The sequence below is a fragment of the Oreochromis niloticus genome, linkage group LG3, assembly GCF_001858045.2.
Source record: "Oreochromis niloticus isolate F11D_XX linkage group LG3, O_niloticus_UMD_NMBU, whole genome shotgun sequence".
Lineage (NCBI taxonomy): Eukaryota > Metazoa > Chordata > Actinopteri > Cichliformes > Cichlidae > Oreochromis > Oreochromis niloticus.
In genome coordinates this window covers 46,425,965-46,443,612 of record NC_031967.2, presented here as the reverse complement: position 1 = coordinate 46,443,612, position 17,648 = coordinate 46,425,965, and the positions used below count along the sequence as shown (strand labels likewise).

General features: G+C 36.1%; 1 protein-coding gene across 2 annotated transcripts; it reads left to right on the top strand.

Moving 5' to 3' along the window:
• The first annotated feature begins 239 nt into the window (after positions 1-239).
• On the top strand, positions 240-5,545 carry LOC106096554 (high affinity immunoglobulin gamma Fc receptor I-like). Of its 2 annotated transcripts, none has more exons than XM_013264478.3 (6): positions 240-291; positions 455-514; positions 1,782-2,048; positions 2,337-2,744; positions 3,113-3,178; positions 4,173-5,545. In XM_013264478.3, exons 1-6 carry the CDS (start codon positions 261-263, stop codon positions 4,226-4,228), a joined length of 888 nt encoding a protein of 295 aa, XP_013119932.1. In that variant the 5' UTR covers positions 240-260; the 3' UTR covers positions 4,229-5,545. The 2 variants fall into 2 exon arrangements, with proteins under 2 accessions (XP_013119932.1, XP_025761828.1); XM_025906043.1 differs by having other exon boundaries at positions 2,337-2,750.
• The last annotated feature ends 12,103 nt before the right edge of the window (positions 5,546-17,648 follow it).

Here is a 17,648-nt window from a genome sequence, read left to right as displayed (position 1 = left end):
AGATAGATAGATAGATGTGTGTATGTGTATACAAAAGACCTGCTGTCTTTTGTATGTCTATATCTTACACACACAAAAAAAATGAACCTTTTTTTACTTCTTATATTATATAATTAGGAATATATATCTGTTAGAAGGTTTTCTCAGAAAGGAAGACCTGCTGCTCTCTCAGTCACCACAAGAAACACAGGAAGAGGAAGTTCCTATGAACAATAGATGTTCTTTCACTCTGACACTCATGCAGTCAGCAACAAGACAACATGGAGGTCAGAGCTCATGGCATCAGACTGTGTGAGTACTGAGTTTTGTCTGTCTACAGAAAGTTATTTAGTCAGTCATTCAGAAAACACATGCATGCGAGTAATGAAAGAAATATATATATTAAAAAAAATCTTAAGAGAAAATATTAAAAATATGACATTTAAGCTATCATTATGTTTCTTCATTTTTGCAGTGATGAATATGCTGTTACTATTGATGACAACAATCAACTTTGGTGATTTTCAAAGACATGGTAAGTAGTTAAATACAGTACAGCCTCATTTCTAAGAAATAAAACATTCTCATACTAACTAGGCTAACTATTCATAGCCTTTCAAATGATTAAACTGAGAAAAATTACCATGAGAAAGAAAGACATTAACTCATTTTAAATTTGATGTCAGCAACACACTACAAAACAGATGTTCCCCACTGTGTAGCACCCCCTTTCTTATTAACAATAATCCAATAATGTCATAATGTCTGAGAACTGAGGAGATCAGTTACTGGACTTTTGACAGAAGAATATTTCTTATTCTTATCTGATATGCATCTTCTTTGGTATATTTTCATTTCATGATGCACCAAATGTTTTCAGATGGTGAAAGATCTTACCTGAAGGCAGTTCTATTCACAACCTAAAATCTTCTATTATGAAGCCATGCTGAAGATGCAGGATGCAGTTTTATTATTGTCTTACACAAATATGCAACGCCGTCCCTGAAAAACATATTTTTTGGATGGGAGCATATATTGATGTAAAAACAGTATATACTTTTCAGCACTGATGGTGCCTTTCCACATGTGCAAATTGCCAGTTTATAGATGCACTAATGCAGCCCCATACCATCAAAGGTGCAGGCTTTTAAACTGAGTGCTGATAACAAACTGGTTGGTTCCTCTTTTCTTTAGCTTAAAGGATATGCCATCCAGGCTTTCCAAAAATAATTTCAAATTTATATTTGTCAGACCACAGACTAGTTTTATACTTTAAGGTGATTTTAAATGAGCTTTTGTTGAAAAAAGATGGATGCTTTTGTCAATCACGTTCACATGTGGCTTCTTCTATGAACAGCGATTTCAGGAAGAGTTCATGCTTTAAGATCATGGGGATCCAGTATTAATTTTTCACCTTGTCCTTTGGACACAGAAATTTCTCCACATTCTTTGACTCTTTTGATCATATTATGTACTGTAGATGATGAAATATTCAAAGTCTTCATAATTTTACACTGAGTAACATTATTAATTTGTTCCACAATTTGTTTAAGAACATTTTTTTTTTTGTAGATTGGTGAACGCCTACCCATCTGTACTTCTGAGAAACTTTGGCTCTTTAAAATTTTCTTTTCTAAATACCCAATCATGTTACTGACCTTTTGCCACTTAACCTAACTAAACCCAAAATGTTCCTCCAGCGATATATCTTCTCAAATTCAAAAACAGTTAATATTTTTAATATTTGACTTGGTCATTTTTTTCATCATCATCTTCAATTTATCCTGTGATTTCTGTCTCAGATTCAGCTTTTCCTCAGGTTGTTCCAAATAGACAGCAGTTCTTTGAACTAGAGTCAATTTCTATTAGCTGTGAAGGACTGAATGGACTGACTGGATGGAGGGTGATGAAAAAGACAAAGGGACATGTTAGACCATGTGCTTCTACCTGGGATACATCTACTGGACCTTGCAGTATTATTAATGCTTATCCATCAAGTGACAGTGGAGAATACTGGTGTGAAAATGGAGGAATACAAAGAAGCGACACTGTCAACATCACTGTAACTGGTATGCAAAGACGGAATTACCCCTTCGTATTTAAACTTTACAGACTTTGTAGGTCAATATGTTTTGATATAGCACATTTAGCCAAGCACATAATATAATATTTAACTTTTTTTTTTCCCTGATAGAAAAACAACATCATTATAAACACAACATAAAACATAAATTTATGTGCACTACAATTAGGTTAAATGTGATACATTTTTCATTACATTTTATTCAAAAATATAAATAATCTAATGTCTGTAGTAAGTGAAACTTTTATATGTTAACAAATCATGTGCCATTTAGGTGGTCCTGTGATCCTGGACAGTCCTGTGAATCCTGTAACGGAGGGAGATAAGATGATCTTACACTGTAGAAAAGAGGACAAAAATTCTAACTTCACTGCTGATTTCTATAAAAGTGGCATCTCCATTGGCCATAGTCCAACAGGAAACATGATGAACCCCTCTGTTTCCAAATCTGATGAAGGAGTCTACAAATGTAGCATCTCTGATACTGGAGAATCAGCAGAGAGCTGGCTCATTGTTAGAAGTCTGGGAACTCGTGCTCAAACTGAAGAGAGTTACTTTCACGTATACCTTGGGGTCGGTGTTTCTATGATGGTTCTACTGCTGCTACTGGCTGGCCTCTTTTATTGGCTGAAATATCAACACAACATCCATGGTCACACTGAAGAAATGCCACTGGCGCAAAGTAAGCATAAGTGGTTTTGACTAAACATTCATACCAGTAATATACAAAGCTAGTCTGGTGATTGATAGTGAAATATATATATATTTTACTGTTAACCTCCAGTCCCGCTCGTCCCCACACACAGGTGAGAACAAGTATATGTAGGTATGAACTGCTCTCATTTATTGTTGTTTTTAATTTTGTAATATTTGAAATCTGCCCTTTTTTTCTGTAATGACCTGTATATGTAATAGTCAGCCTGATAAAAACTCATCAAAAGAATTAAAACTGTGACAAGCACATTTTTCATAACAACTTTTTGCCTTTGAAGTTACCGTTTGTACTTATGTGTAAGGTATTATATTGGCTCTGTGTTTTAATGTCTGCAGAGGCCAGTGAGGTGGAGTCAACCCAGGCGACATATGCTGTTATCACAAAACCAAGAATGATGAAAGGTAATTTACCCATAACTGACAAATGCAAAAGATCTAACACCCTTAACTGCTTAAAAAGCTATAGTAAGAAAAAGCTTTGACAATTTGCTAGTGCCAAAACTTTGGAGAATATTAAACCTGAGCCATACATCTCATATTATTACTGAACAGGGCTAAAGAGAGGAGTTCAGTTAAGGACTACTCAAAGAGTTAACTAGGTTAGAAAAAAAAGAAAAGAAACCACTGACTTTTGTACTTTGATATTTATGGAACCTTGAAAGTTACTCTTTAAACAGTGTATGGGTGTGATGATGATCACACACTGAGCTTTTTTAACATCTTAGATAAAAACCACATGAGAAACCCACAGACAGAAACAAATACGTGAGAGCCCGCAGTTATGTTTCTAAAGGTTGTTTGCAGGTCACAAAAAACCAGCTCTAAAAAACCAAAATGTGCACACTGGATTTATTTGTAATGAGAGAAGTGTTGACATATGAGTAGTGAATTTTAAAAGTAACCAAGGTGGGCCAGCCGCATTGGTTACTATTTTGTACATACTATAATTTTAAATCTATTTTAAATCTCGCAGCTTATTTTTTTGTTCTTCTAGATGTACCAAAGTATATTGGGGCAGAACAGTTTTTAAATTATTTGTTTCTTCAAATATATGCTAAATTAAAATCAAGTTGTACATTGTACATTTTTTCCATTATATTGTGTTTCTATATATGCTTCCATATTTCAATGAGTCACTCGACCTACTTTGTTTTGCTTCACAAAGCCGTATGAGTTCGTTAATTTTTTTTAGAGATTTTCAGTCGTGATTAGGTTAAATGAGAACATACATATAATCCACAAATGAACAATGTTTGTGCTTGATTAAAAGAAAAAAAAAGTGGCCTTCTATTAACAATTTTCATATACTGCTGCAGCATACTTAATTTAGAATATGGATCAATAATAATGATGTTTCACATTTGATTTAAATGTATATAAATTGTCTCCATAATAGAATCAAGAGCAGCCAGCTGGTCAGCGTGTTCTCTGGAGCGACCAGCCGATTTGTAGGAGAAGAGGACGTGGATTGCTTTGATTCTACAGTCTAAAGACACAAATGAGGAAAATACTTATATGACATTTGCATTCCGCTATGAAAATTAAAGTAGAAAGAAAGGTAACATTTAGATAACATTTTAAAAGTTTCATATAATGCTGGGGATTTAATTTTTGTATAAGATACTCATTTCTGTTTTAAAAATTGCTGAGTTTGGAAATCCTATATGATAAAAATATACTTTTATTCATTAACATAGTCACTAATAAACTATTATCAGTATTATTATTATTATTATTATTATTATTATTATTATTATTATTATTATTATTATTATCATTATTATTATTATATTAGGGCTTCCACAGTTATCATGGTTTGGAGATTTTAGGGATGATTAGAGTTTTTCGTACTTTTGATTGTCATTGTCTCCTGTCACTATGTTTTGTCCTGCCTCTTCATCTTTGATTGGTTTCAGCTGTCCTCCCACCTGATGACTGTTAATTGTCATCATGTGTCTATATATTAACTCAGTCCCGTCTCATCCTTTGTTGTGTTCTCCCTTATAGCTTTGCTCCTTACAGTTTTGTAAAAAAATTTAGTAAAAAATAATCCATAATTTTGTTTATTGTGTGTTATTATTTTGGCAAATGAAGTAAACTAGTGGACATAGAAGGAATATCCAAACATAGCTGTACAAATCAATGGAACTAGAACAATTAGATAGTAATGTGTTATTGTATCCTATAACACAATATTAAAATATCATTTTAAAATATTACATTAATACACAGTTGTTGTCCCAATGAGAAAATAACTAATTAAAAATAAAGTCATAAGTTTCAATCTACAGAATGTGCTCCTACATTGAGAAACATGGCTTTCAGAAATTTCAAACTTAAAATGTCTTCCTATAGTTATTATATAAAGCAAAATCAAATCATTTAAGTTGTTGTATAATATGCACTTTTTGTTTTTGTCCATTGTGACTTTTTACTTTCTTTTTTTTCTTTTTAAATATTATATGGACCAACTTCAAGTAAAGCTTTCAGCATTTCTGTGACCTGCTTTTTCTTTGTTCTTCCGTTACATCATCATATAACATAAGTATTCAAGCTGTCTAATGTGTTGACTGTCGGTCATCATTCATTCTCCTCACTCTGGTATACAGCTAACTTCCAGATTAAAAAGTCTGGAGAGGTGATTAAGATCAATTAGTGTAACTATTCATTTTCATATCATTAATTTTATAATGAAATATAAAGTGTTGTTTCAGCTTACCTGTTTCATACAGTCACCTCATTTTAAACATTTGAAATGATTGTTTTTAAAGTAGGTTATAAAGAGTTCATTCCCTTTTATTTTTTGTTCCTGGATCACTTGTTTTGCAGATAGGACACATTAAATAAATAAACACAATGCCTTAGAACCACAATTAAACCATACTTATCAGATTTTTGTGTATTTATTCAGTTGGTGGTGTGTTTGTAATGTCTGATTGCATTAAATTACATAATTTTAAAAAATGTAAGAATTAAAGTAAGTCAGCATTAATCTCATTAAAATGATGTTAACCCCATAACCGCATTAAAGCAGCAAATCTCCACGGACGGCGTCAACGCGTTAGCGCAGTTAGGTCGGGTTGACGCCGTGCAGCCCCACGCATGGGGCGATCTGCGCTAACTTGCTAACAGAGATTTGCCACGTTAATGCGGTTATAGCATTAACGTCATTTTAACGAGATTAACGCTGACAGCACTAAATTAAAGCAATATACTGCCTGTAAAATCAATCATCATTAATTAGTAACTTGCTATTTAGTACTTACTAGTTTAGTAGCTTGATATTAAGAAAGAAGTTGAATGGAATAAGAACTTGTTTTATTTTACTTCTATTTCCAAACAAAAAAAGAAGAACCAAAGCTGGCTTCCAAAAAAATAGTAATTGGAACCATAGCTCTAGATTTGAATATGAAGATGCAATCTCAAAATACAAAACAAGTATTATAATGTATTATAAAGTATTACAAAGTTAGTGAGGATCATCTCTGCTTATGTAGCTACCACTGGAAAAACGTAGAAACTGATCTAATGGTTGTCAAGCCACGTGTTTATTGATATATAGTGAGGTGTCAAAAATCATGTAGAGTACAGAGGAGGTCTTAAAATGCCATCTTCGTGGAGGACAAATGTTAGACCCTTTCACTGTCTATGCTGAGAAGTTTTAACTACCTTCAAGTGGTTGAATGGTTGAACTGTTTTTTTAGTTAATTAATTGGTCAGCAGGCAGTGATTTCATACCTGTTAATCTCCAATCTGAAACATCATCTGCTCCAGAGCAGGCAGTTACCAAGTTACCACAGTAAGACATGGACCACCATTGAATTACAGAAAACCTGGGTCTTACCCTAAAGTTACTCCAGAGGCCAAAGTCCTGCCTTTTATGTCATTGAGTGATTGAGTCCTGCAGCCAAACAGAGTCCACTAAGGCTCATATGAACTGGTTGAAGCTGCCGTTGGCCATCTTGTTTTTTTGAGGGCACCATGTGCTTTTTAAGACCTCGTTTGGGTTTTAATTTTTTACTTTGTCTCATTTAGTTACCTGATAGAAAGACAGCATTAGATTTGAATACTGTATTCAAATTGAGTGTATGTAATGTGCAAATTTAATATTGTTATTATTTTTGCAGTGAACTGATGGGGATAAATTTGTAAATGTTTATTTTGGTTGTGTAATTCTTCCAAACACCTTCATCCAAGCAACAAGTTAAGCTGTTAAGATGATGCAGAGAAGAAGTCATATCTTCTCACAGTCTGGCCTAGTCATCTCTGTGGTTTTGTCCTGAGTGTCTCATTTGTAACGTGACTCTTGCCTCAGCATTTGTTAACCTCTCTGTCTCTGTGTTCATATAAGTGAGCCTCTCATCTGTTTAGTTACTTCTTGCTTTACTTAGATTGTTTTGTGTTTTCATAATTCATTTACCTCCTTTGTCTCATTTTCCCTGATTTGTTTTTGGTGTTTCAGTCTCATCTTTATGTTTTAATCTTGCATGTCCCCTGTCTAGTCCTTCAGTCCTCCTCTAGGCTGAGTTTACCCTTGTTGAGATAACTGTTGCTTTCTGTGACTCGTGTTGTTTTTACTTCCTCAAAGTCATAATGTCTGTAGTTTCCAGTCATGTGCCCCACCTGTTGCCTCTCCTCTTGTTATCTTGTGAGTGTTTATTGTCTCTGTCTCGCATTGTTCTCTGTCACATCGTCCCTCATTCCTTCTTGTGCACCTCATGAGTTTCCTGTTTCTGTACTAATTACCTATTTAATAAGTTCCTAGTTAAGTGCCCTTGTATTCTCTATCTTTGTTCTTGTGACGCCAGTAATAATGCTACAAAACTGGGTTCTGCTAGTGAGAAACTCCAGCAGATAGTTAGACATAGGGATGAGAAGGCTGAGAGGAACCAGTTTGTTTAGTAAGTGACAAAGACGTCTGTGAATTTTCTGGATATAGACGCTGACTCCCCATACTCATCCACATTTGCATGTTGATTGTCAGTTGGAGCTGCCTTCTGTGCATCCCAGTCAGTGCATTCGAAGTAGTCGTATAATGCGTACATGGCTCATGCAGGCCCGATCCTCACTTGCTTCATAGTGAGCATTCCTTTGATCAGCAAAGGGTTGTATGCAAGAATTAGCAACACAGAAATAATGTCTGAAGAGCTGATGATAAGGTGGCATGTTTCTTTTATGTTTAAACAGGACAAGTTTAATATGTTGTTTCCGCTGGTTGCAAAGTCTGCATACTGATACAAATGAGGCATCAATATTTTAATGTTCCTGCTACAAGCCTTGCAGTATTTTGCAAATCAAAACACCTGGAAGCATAGAGAGCATTCAAGGACTCTTTGCACCAGTTTAGCATTTTTGCACTAGTTACTATTAGTGTAAACACCCCAGGATTGAGCGGTAAAAGTGCATCTCCTGTAGCAGTCTAAGCAGTAGCGGTTTTAGATACGGGCGACACGGCGGTTGCCCGGGGCGGCATCGTGGTGGGGGGCGGCATCACGGGCATCGGCAAAAAAAAAAATTGCTCGTACTCATGCTGCCCCGACATCATGCCAGTGCATATTGGGAATGGCATAGGTACCGATCGGTTTTCCATCGCCCATTTGCTGGGAGTAAGGGCGCCCTCCGTTTGCGAGGTGCGCCTGCTGCTTGCGGCACAGGGAGGAGAGGGCGGGGCGGCGGGGGATTCTCTGGCTGGCTGGAGCAGCAAAAATTACCAACTCGCAAAATAAAACAAAATAAAAACAAAACAACAAACACGAAAACACCAGACATTATGATACAGACTTATAATTTGCACCGATGTTTTTTCAAAATTCTATACGGGAAAAGTGAGCACGAGAGCCCTCGGTGCGCCTGCTCGCTGCTGAAGTCAAAGTAAACTTTATTGTCATCTCCGCTACATACAGTCCAGTATATAGAGAGACGAGACGACGAGGCTCCAGTTACAGCAGTGCAAGTAAACAAACAATAAATATTTAAGAGTAAAAAAATAAATATACACTTTAGGACTCGGGGTAAAGGGATCAATAACAATTTAAAATGTATATTTTATATTTTGTTGATTTAAAGTCTCACACACAACCCATTTTTAAAGTTTAAAAAAAAAAAGAAAAGAAGAGGAGTGTAGCAACTTCCACAGTCGCTAGAGGCCGGGGGATTGAGCCTGCCTAATTGCCTGACGCGCTGTCAACTTTACGCAATAATGCGAGAGGTGGAATTGCTTGCTTGTTTATTAAAGTGCTTGAAAAGTTTACAGAGCAATGTGATCGGCTCGCGATTCAAACTCTTAAAACATCACAGGCTCTAAAGCAACAAGAGGAAACTCGTTGTGCTGCGGTCAACAAAAACTACAGCTACCCAGCCCTGCTCTGTCAAAATCAAACCAGTGAATGACAGACTGACAACGCCCTCTTAATGTCACCGCTAGCACCCACGTGACTCCCGTTACACATCACCATAGCAACCAAACAAATGAAAACCCAGTGATCATTAAAATTCAATACATTTAATTATGGCTCCTACAAGGAGAAATGAGCAAAAGATACAGGTAAGCAGATGTGTCACTGGATAATGGCAGGTCATGTATCCTGAAACATTAAGAATCAGAATACTTTCTTAATCCCTAAGGAAATTATGTGGGTTACAGTTCCTCCAAGAAGAAATGGTAAAAATAGTAACAGTAACAGACTAAACTCCAAACAATACATTATGTTACAGATTTTAATATTAATTAGTCAGTGTCAATTGTTGATTTTTCCTGTTCTCATTGCATGACGAATCATGTCTGTTTAGTAGACGTTTGCATACTATGCATACTCTCTCTCTCTTCATAAGTGTATGTGTGCGTGTGTGTGTGTGTGTGGGGGGGGGGCGCGCCGGAGGGGTGTTCGCCCAGGGCGCCAAACAGGCTAGGACCGCCACTGAGTCTAAGACTACACAGACTGTCCATATTGGTCATTTTTGCAGCTATGCAGTGCTGGTTTCATGCAATGCTACCAGTAACTGACTGTACGTTAGAAAAATTCCCATTTGAAGTGAGACACACAGAGGAGCAAATTCCAACATGTTACTATGAAGAGGCGGTGTAGCTGCACCCAAACTGACTGCACTATCTATAGCAGTTAAAGCATTGCTATTTATACTGGTAAGTCTGCAGGACCCTGGTTTTATTTGTTGCTTCTCCAAGATTTCTTGAACTGTAGATGGTTTTAACACCATATATTAAGTAGAATAATAAATTAAAAATTGTAGAATTAGAAACTTTACAGTATGGCTACTGATATATTAAGCATGGCTCATGAGTTTTTGCTTCTATGCAAAATGTTGTATTTAAGATTTAAATTTTGAATCAAATTTTAACTCATAACTTTAACTAATAATGCTGAAGTCCAGACCAGTTGCTGGACCTTAGGGAGAGGAATGTTGTCTTCTTTTTCATAATTTTCATTTTATGATTGACTGTTTTCAGTTGGTAAAAAGGTCTGCACTACAAGCAGGTCATTTCAACATCCTGCCTTTACTGTGAAGATATACTGGTGTAATGGTGTAACCCTAACACTAAGACAGCCAAATTTCTCTGTCATGTTCAAACATCTGTTCTACATTTCACAACATGAATTTGTAGATAGTGTAGCAAACTGTGTTTCCAGAAAATGACTTTTGGATGTTTTCCTGAGCCAATGCCATGATTTCCATGACAAAATTATACCTGTAATGCAGCAGTCCCCAACCTTTTTTGCACCACGGACCGGTTTATGTCCAATAATATTTTCACAGACCGGTCTTTAAGGTGTCGTGGATAAATACAACAAATAAGCCAGTACCAGAACCAAAAAAAGGCAGATTTATTCATAACACACAGGAAAAGACCCAGGAAAACTGAGTTAACATTAGAGACAATAAAAAAAAAAAAAAGATAAAAACCGATAAAAACCCTGAAAACCATAAATTTCACACCCAAGCCTCAACTCTCGCAGCCCGGTACCAAACAACTCACAGACTAGTCCGTGGCCCGGGGGTTGGGGAGTGCTGCTGTAATCACAGGCCTCCTATATTGATCTTTCAGCCTTGTCCCATCTTTGGATAATATTATGAAGCTAATGACAAGTTTTTTGCAAGTTTACATTAGGAGACATTACTCTAGAATTATTCCACTTTCACTTCATTTTATTTTTTTTGCACATTGGTGAAACTCTGCAGCTTTGTAATTACACTGCCGTGTTTTGTGTCCTATTGAGAGAAGTGCGAAAAGACCATTTGCCTGTTGCAGTTAACTGTGAAATTCTGAGAAATATGCAACAGTTTGCATGAAAAAATACTCACAGTCCTCTTATACCCAGTTTCACACACAAACATCACATATTCAAACCCAGTCAGAGTGAGATACACTCAGTAACATTCAAAATTTAAGAGAAAGAGAATCACAGAGAAACACTGCTGAAAAAGGTGAGTTATACTATAAGAAGTTCCTTCTTATAGTATCAATGTCTTAGAAAAAAAAATAATTAAGGAGGATTAATTTTATTTATTTAATAAATAACAAAAGCATATATTAATTATTCTTGTACACTATGTTTTACACTTGCAGTCATTACGCAATGCATGCTTTTTTTGTTAAACATGTCTTCCTGGAGAATTTCTTTGAATAACTAATTGTACATTTAATAGATTAATTGATAGATTATTACTTTAAGTTTAAATTTGTTTCTCTAGTGTCTAAAATTCATCAAATAATATTCATCATTTGGCAAAGTGAGCACATGTCGGCTTCAGACAGAATTAAAAAGTACACTCAGCAGTTCCAGTTTTTCATTTACTTTAATTTTATCAAGACTAGGGACTCCATATATATTTCAAATTTAGAGCTGAGGTCTTTTCTGTTTCTTATTACAATCAAATGCTGAATGACTGATGAGTGTGTTAGTCCAGCTCCAGCTGGCCTTTTTCAAAGAGCACTGAAAAAGGTCTTGACTGTGGGAGTGTTTTTAAAAAATATTAGAATGGAAAACTTTCTTCCTCTAAAAGAGGAAAGCAACACTACCGGTATTTCTTAAAAGATTGCCCTATATGTGAGTCATTAATTTGTAATTTTAGGTTATGATAGACATCCTAACTGTAATGCTTCCATTTCCCTGTACACACTAACTGAGCCGTTGGTCAAGTTACTTGAAAATAGTAATAGTAGTAGTAATAGTAATAGTTACTAATTACTGATTACTTCTCCAATAAAGTAATCCAGTTACTTTACTGATTACTTATTTTCAGAAGTAATTAGTTTCTTATTAGTTACTTTTTAAAAACATGATACACATTCTTAGTATGTAATAAAGCAGCAGACCTTCCAGCCCAATTCTATTTTTTCTGCATAATCCATCATATAAAATTGAATCAAATGGAAAAGTTTCTTTTTAAAAACTGTTTTATTATTTTTAATCTTTTAACTTTTTTGCGCATTGCATCAAGCAAAAATTAAATTATATGCAACTGTCTTTGGCTTGAAGAAATGTGTTTAAGATTTAAACCTATTTTCTGCATATTTCACATATTAAATAAAATAATATTTTGTGTTTAAACTCACTCTTTCACTTAGATGCAAGTAAAACACAGGAAAAATAAATAAAATCAAAGACTCAGCAGCACAAAGTCCTGTCGCTCTTAAATCTATTTTCACCTGTTTAGCAGGAGTCAGGCTGTCAGAGCTCTGCCCAGTTGCCGCAGCGGTCATGTCAGTGGGAGGATCCGGGGGTTTCTCTGTGAATTTCACATTCCCATGGAAGCGTGCTAGGTGCTTGCTCAGATTTGAAGTTTAATTTTGCATTGTTGAAAGAAGTTTTCTTCCCATGCAGAGTGTACAGCGGACGCTAATCTTTTTATCACTTTTGATGGAGTCAAACTCAAAGTAATGTCAGTACTTCCAAGCTTTAAACGCTGCATGGTCATACTCTCTCCTGCAGTCCATATCATCTACACACATTGATCTACACACGTCTAGTGCTACGTCATTGTCATGAGACACTCTCACAAACAAAATCATGGTTTAGTAATGCAGTAATGCAGCGTTCTTAAGGGAACGTAACAGTAATCTAATTATTTTTTTGCAAAGGTAATCCCTTACTTGTTACTTGGAAAAGTAATCAGATTACAGTAACTTGTCACTTTTAACACGTTACTGACCATCACTGTAATTGAGTGACATAAAGGTGGAAATGGAGCTAAAGTGAACTGCTGTTCATATGCAGTTCCTTAATCTCATGTAGGATTTTGTAAACCTAATTACATTTTTAAAAAATCAAATGAAACTGAAATAATTCACTTTTTAATTAATTAATTTTTTTTGCTTTTGTTCATGCCATTAAAAAGATTCTGTTTTTTTTCTTCTACTTCCTTTTTCAACTTTGAAAATTTGCAGGTGATATGTCAGTCAACTCTAAATATACATTTGATGATGATCTGCAGTACTACTGCTCCAAAGTTTGCACTTACATGTCTACTGCCATCACTGCATTGAGAGTCATCCTCCTCCTCCCTCTCTCCGCCTTTGTCCTCCACCTTGGTTATCAATGATGGAGACAGCAGGGTTCCTTTAAAACAGCAAGCCACTCTGACCTCTTTACCTACCACACTGCTGCTATGGAGATGATCTGGGTCTTGGGGTGCCTGCTTAACGTTTGTGGCATATACACTAATCACTCTGCTTTGGCAATAGTGGGCTTCTATACTACTAACATTGGTCTCTATGGAGAGATGTTTTTTCATATCCTGACCTATGTAGAGCGTTACTTGGCTGTAGTTCACCCCATTACCTACCTGGATCTAAGAAATACTCGTGGAGTGAGGATCAGAAACATCAGCATCATCTGTGTTTGACTGTTGTCCTTTGGTCTAATTAGTGTCACAGCTGTACTTCTACCTAATAACACAACAATCCCATTGTTCTGCTTTTTGGCTTTCTCAGTAATAGCCATATCTTTCTGCAGCATTTCTGTTCTCTGTGTCCTGATTCGCCCAGGGCCAGGGAAAGGCGACAGGGGAAAAGAACTGGTTGACCAATCCAAGCAGAGAGCCTTCTCGACCATGACAGTTATATCAGGCACGCTATGGTTGTGGTTTATTGGTCTTCTTCTTTCCTCTGCTCTGGCTAAGTCATCTTTGTTGACCAATGACATCAAGTGTGTAGTGAGCACAAGTGCAACCTGGTTTAACCTGCCCAGCAGTTTTGTTTATCTGCACAGGGCAGGAAAACTCTCATGTTGCAGATGCCATTGAAGATATGGTTTGGACTTAGATGTGTTAGACCTGCAGAATGACAAATTATTCTCCACACCTTATTCAGTTTTTATGTATGTAATTTGTAGCCATCTCTTTTTCGCTGTGCTTACTTCTAGATATAGACTAGAATAGAATAGAATAGCCTTCAATTGTACATGTACAGCGAAACTGGGGTTGCTCCGCACCAACTGTGCAGGATTAAAAAAATATATAAATAGTAAAGACATTTATATTTTCTACTGTGTAAAGACATTTATACAGAAGAGATATATAGAGTCACGAGAAATATATACAAACTGAGGAATATGTACAAAACAAGAGAAAGGCACACATTAGAGAGCAAAGTGCTTGGAAGCAGTGCAAAAGGACTTGGTCTAAGTATAGAGTACGTATGTGAGTAACTTGAGTGATAGTAGTTACTGAGACCATGGCTCAGGTTGGTGAGGTGGGTGGGCAGGAGTGGTGTGTGGGGGGATAGTGTTTGTTAACAGTCCGAATGGCCCAGGGTAAGAAGCTGTTGGTGAATCTGGAGGTGTGGGACCTTATTGACCTGAGGCACGGACCAGAAAGCAGGAGGTCAAACAGGTGGTGAGCAGGGTGCAAGGGGTCACCTATGATGGTGCTGGTTTTCCTGAGACAAGAGGATCTGGCGATGGCCTCCAGGGTTGGCAGAGGGCAGCCAATGATTTTTTTGGGTGGTGTTAATTGCCCTCTGCACAGCCTTCCCGTTCTCAGTAGTGGCCGCTGCATACTAAAACACCCAGGAATTAGGAAAGCAAGCTCTCCACTGAGTAATGCCAGAAGGCCTTCTGGTCCAGGTTATTCTTCCTCAGGACACGGAGGAAGAGGGCCTTCTTTACCTTTATATAAGATCTATATGAGAAGCTACAGAGCTCTGTAGTCTCACAGACTAATGATATAGCAGGTCCTTTGACAAGAACCATTAAGGCAGTTGCATGGGGAGACCACTCACACCAGCACACAGCTGATCTGATTTCTGCCTTAGAGTTTCTCTTAAAAAAAGATGAAAACAAATTTAATTTAAATTTAAACTACTTAGGTCATAGAATTTGGGCTTACCAGAATTCAATTACCTACTCGTCATCTCTGCCCAGGGCTTCAGGCAGTACCTGCAGTTCTCTTCACAGACCACACAATGTGATGAGCCAGCATAGGTAGACTGAGGGACCATGGCATTATATAAATGTGATATTAATAGATGAGAAAACTTCTTAAGCTCATTATACAACAGGCTTTGGTTTAACATTTAATTGCATCATAAAGTTGTAGACCAGCACAATGCTGAACTCTGCTTGTTCTAGTAAACACTTAATATGCTTAAATGTCCTTTCAAGTTTAAGAAAAGTCATGTCACTTACATCAGAGTTATCACACGCAAAACATATATGTGTGTGTTTGTGCTGATCATTACTCTGTTTTTATCATTATTATTATTGTATTGATTAATTTTTTAAAGAAAGGATCCTATATTACCTGTTCTTCATCTCTGTAAGCCTTACTCAACTGAATTGTTGGTGATCAAAGGTCTAAGTTAATGTGAATTTTATATAATGCATGATATAATATATGCTGTAGTATGATGAATCTGTACTAGGATGAGTAGTGTTTCAAAAACAACATTCATAACGTCTATTTCAGTTCAAACTCATAATAACTAAGAATTCATAAATTCATTTTGAATTTTTCAAGTATGCAGTCATATAATGAGTAGGTTGTATTTGATTCTGCAAACATGTTCATTAACTGATGTAGAGGCCGTGAGTCATGGAAGAGTTAGAGCATATTTATGATGTAAACCATGACAAAAAATGTTTAAACTACTGCTGTGTTCAAGAAAAAGGTGTTTGTAAAATATGTTTGGTATATTTGAATAAATAAACCATATTCATTTTGTGTGTGAAGCTGTGTAAACACACTGTCCTTTTCATGTGCAGTAGATGTAGAAAAGAGCAAAAAGGAAATTTGCCTATTTAATTCACCATAAAATTCTCAGAAATCTGCAACAGTTCTGCATGAAAAGTAAGCAATAGACTTGCTTATAAATACACTCACACGCCTCTATAAATACAGAAATATTCAAATTTAAATTTGATTTAGGCAACCCAATAGTTTCTAAGAATTGTTTTTGTTTTGTCATGCCATATTTTCTTTTTGCAACATTCTTGTGTTTGGGGTGAAGTTTACAATCAAAAGAAGTAAATTTATAAACTTGGACATGCGTTTGATAAAGGTGGGCCGATCAATCCAAATATCGAGTATATCAATAGCAATGCCAGTAACACTCAAAACAAGTACTGTGAAAAATCTCCTATTTGTGTTGATTGTGACATCTAATTATTATTTATTATTTCAACTTTTTAAATTAGTGGTCTACTTTCAAAATTGTTTCTATAGCATATTTACATTATTATAGATATTAGCTCTGGTGTATTTTGTATTCGGTATAGTAGATTAATTCTAAAAAATTATCTCATTTCCATCAAGGGTTTTAAAGTTGTGACTAGCAGCAAAATCGTCTTCCTGCTGCAGGCATCTCCACACTAAAATGGGTTAAACTGGTCCCTAGAAAGACAAACACAAAGATAACACAGACGATAGTCAGGCTGGATAATCATTAGATTTGAATACTGTATTCAAATCTAATGGTTATGGTTCTGGCAGACCTGGGTTACTCTCCTCTCTTTTTCTTTCTGTAGTCTATTTCACAAAAAGAGTATTAATGGCACATTATGAAAAAAATATATATTTTTATTCAAAAGATTACATTTGTTTCAGGGCAAACTGCTATGGCTGCTATATCCCTACAAAATGCCTTGTGTCAATGAGTTAGTGAAATAAATTGATCAGCCGTCTTACTGTGTCCCAGATACAACATACATTTATTGTGCAAGGGTGTAACCATCGGTGTCCTTGCACCTGTCCATTGCCATCCATTTCACACTGTATGAATCTGGCCAACTCTTCCAAGTTTGTGTGTTTCTTTCCTTCTGACCAGATGCAGCTTTCTGCACCATCTTTTCAGCATCCTTATACTGATCCCTGCACTATGTTTATGTAGTAAAACAGAAATAACTTCTTTTGTAACAAACTGATTCTGAAGTACGATTTCATGTTCCATGTTCCCACATTCCTGTTGCCTTGAGAATGGCATCTCACTAGTTTGGAAGATGTTAATTTAGCCTGAAAAAAGACTTTGATGTTCTATAAAGAAAGCTCTCCTTTAAGCTAGGACATTTGTCACTGATTGAAGAAAATAAGAATAACCCTAAGTTTCTCTTCAGCGCTGTAGCCAGGCTGACAGAGTCGGAGCACTGTTTAGCCAAGCCTTCCTTTAAATAAATAAAATATTTACCATTAGAAAGAAAATTATACATAATGATCTCACAGATATATCATTAAATACAACTAATTTATTTATTTATCTAAACTCTTAAAGATCCAATTGAGCTTTTTTTAAAGATTATTTTTTATTTGACAATGAAACTGTGAAGACAGACAGGAAGAAAGTTAGGAGAGAAAGGGAAGGCATGCAGCAAATGGCTATAGGGGTCAGACTCGAATCTGAAAACCGCTGCTGTCTGGCCAC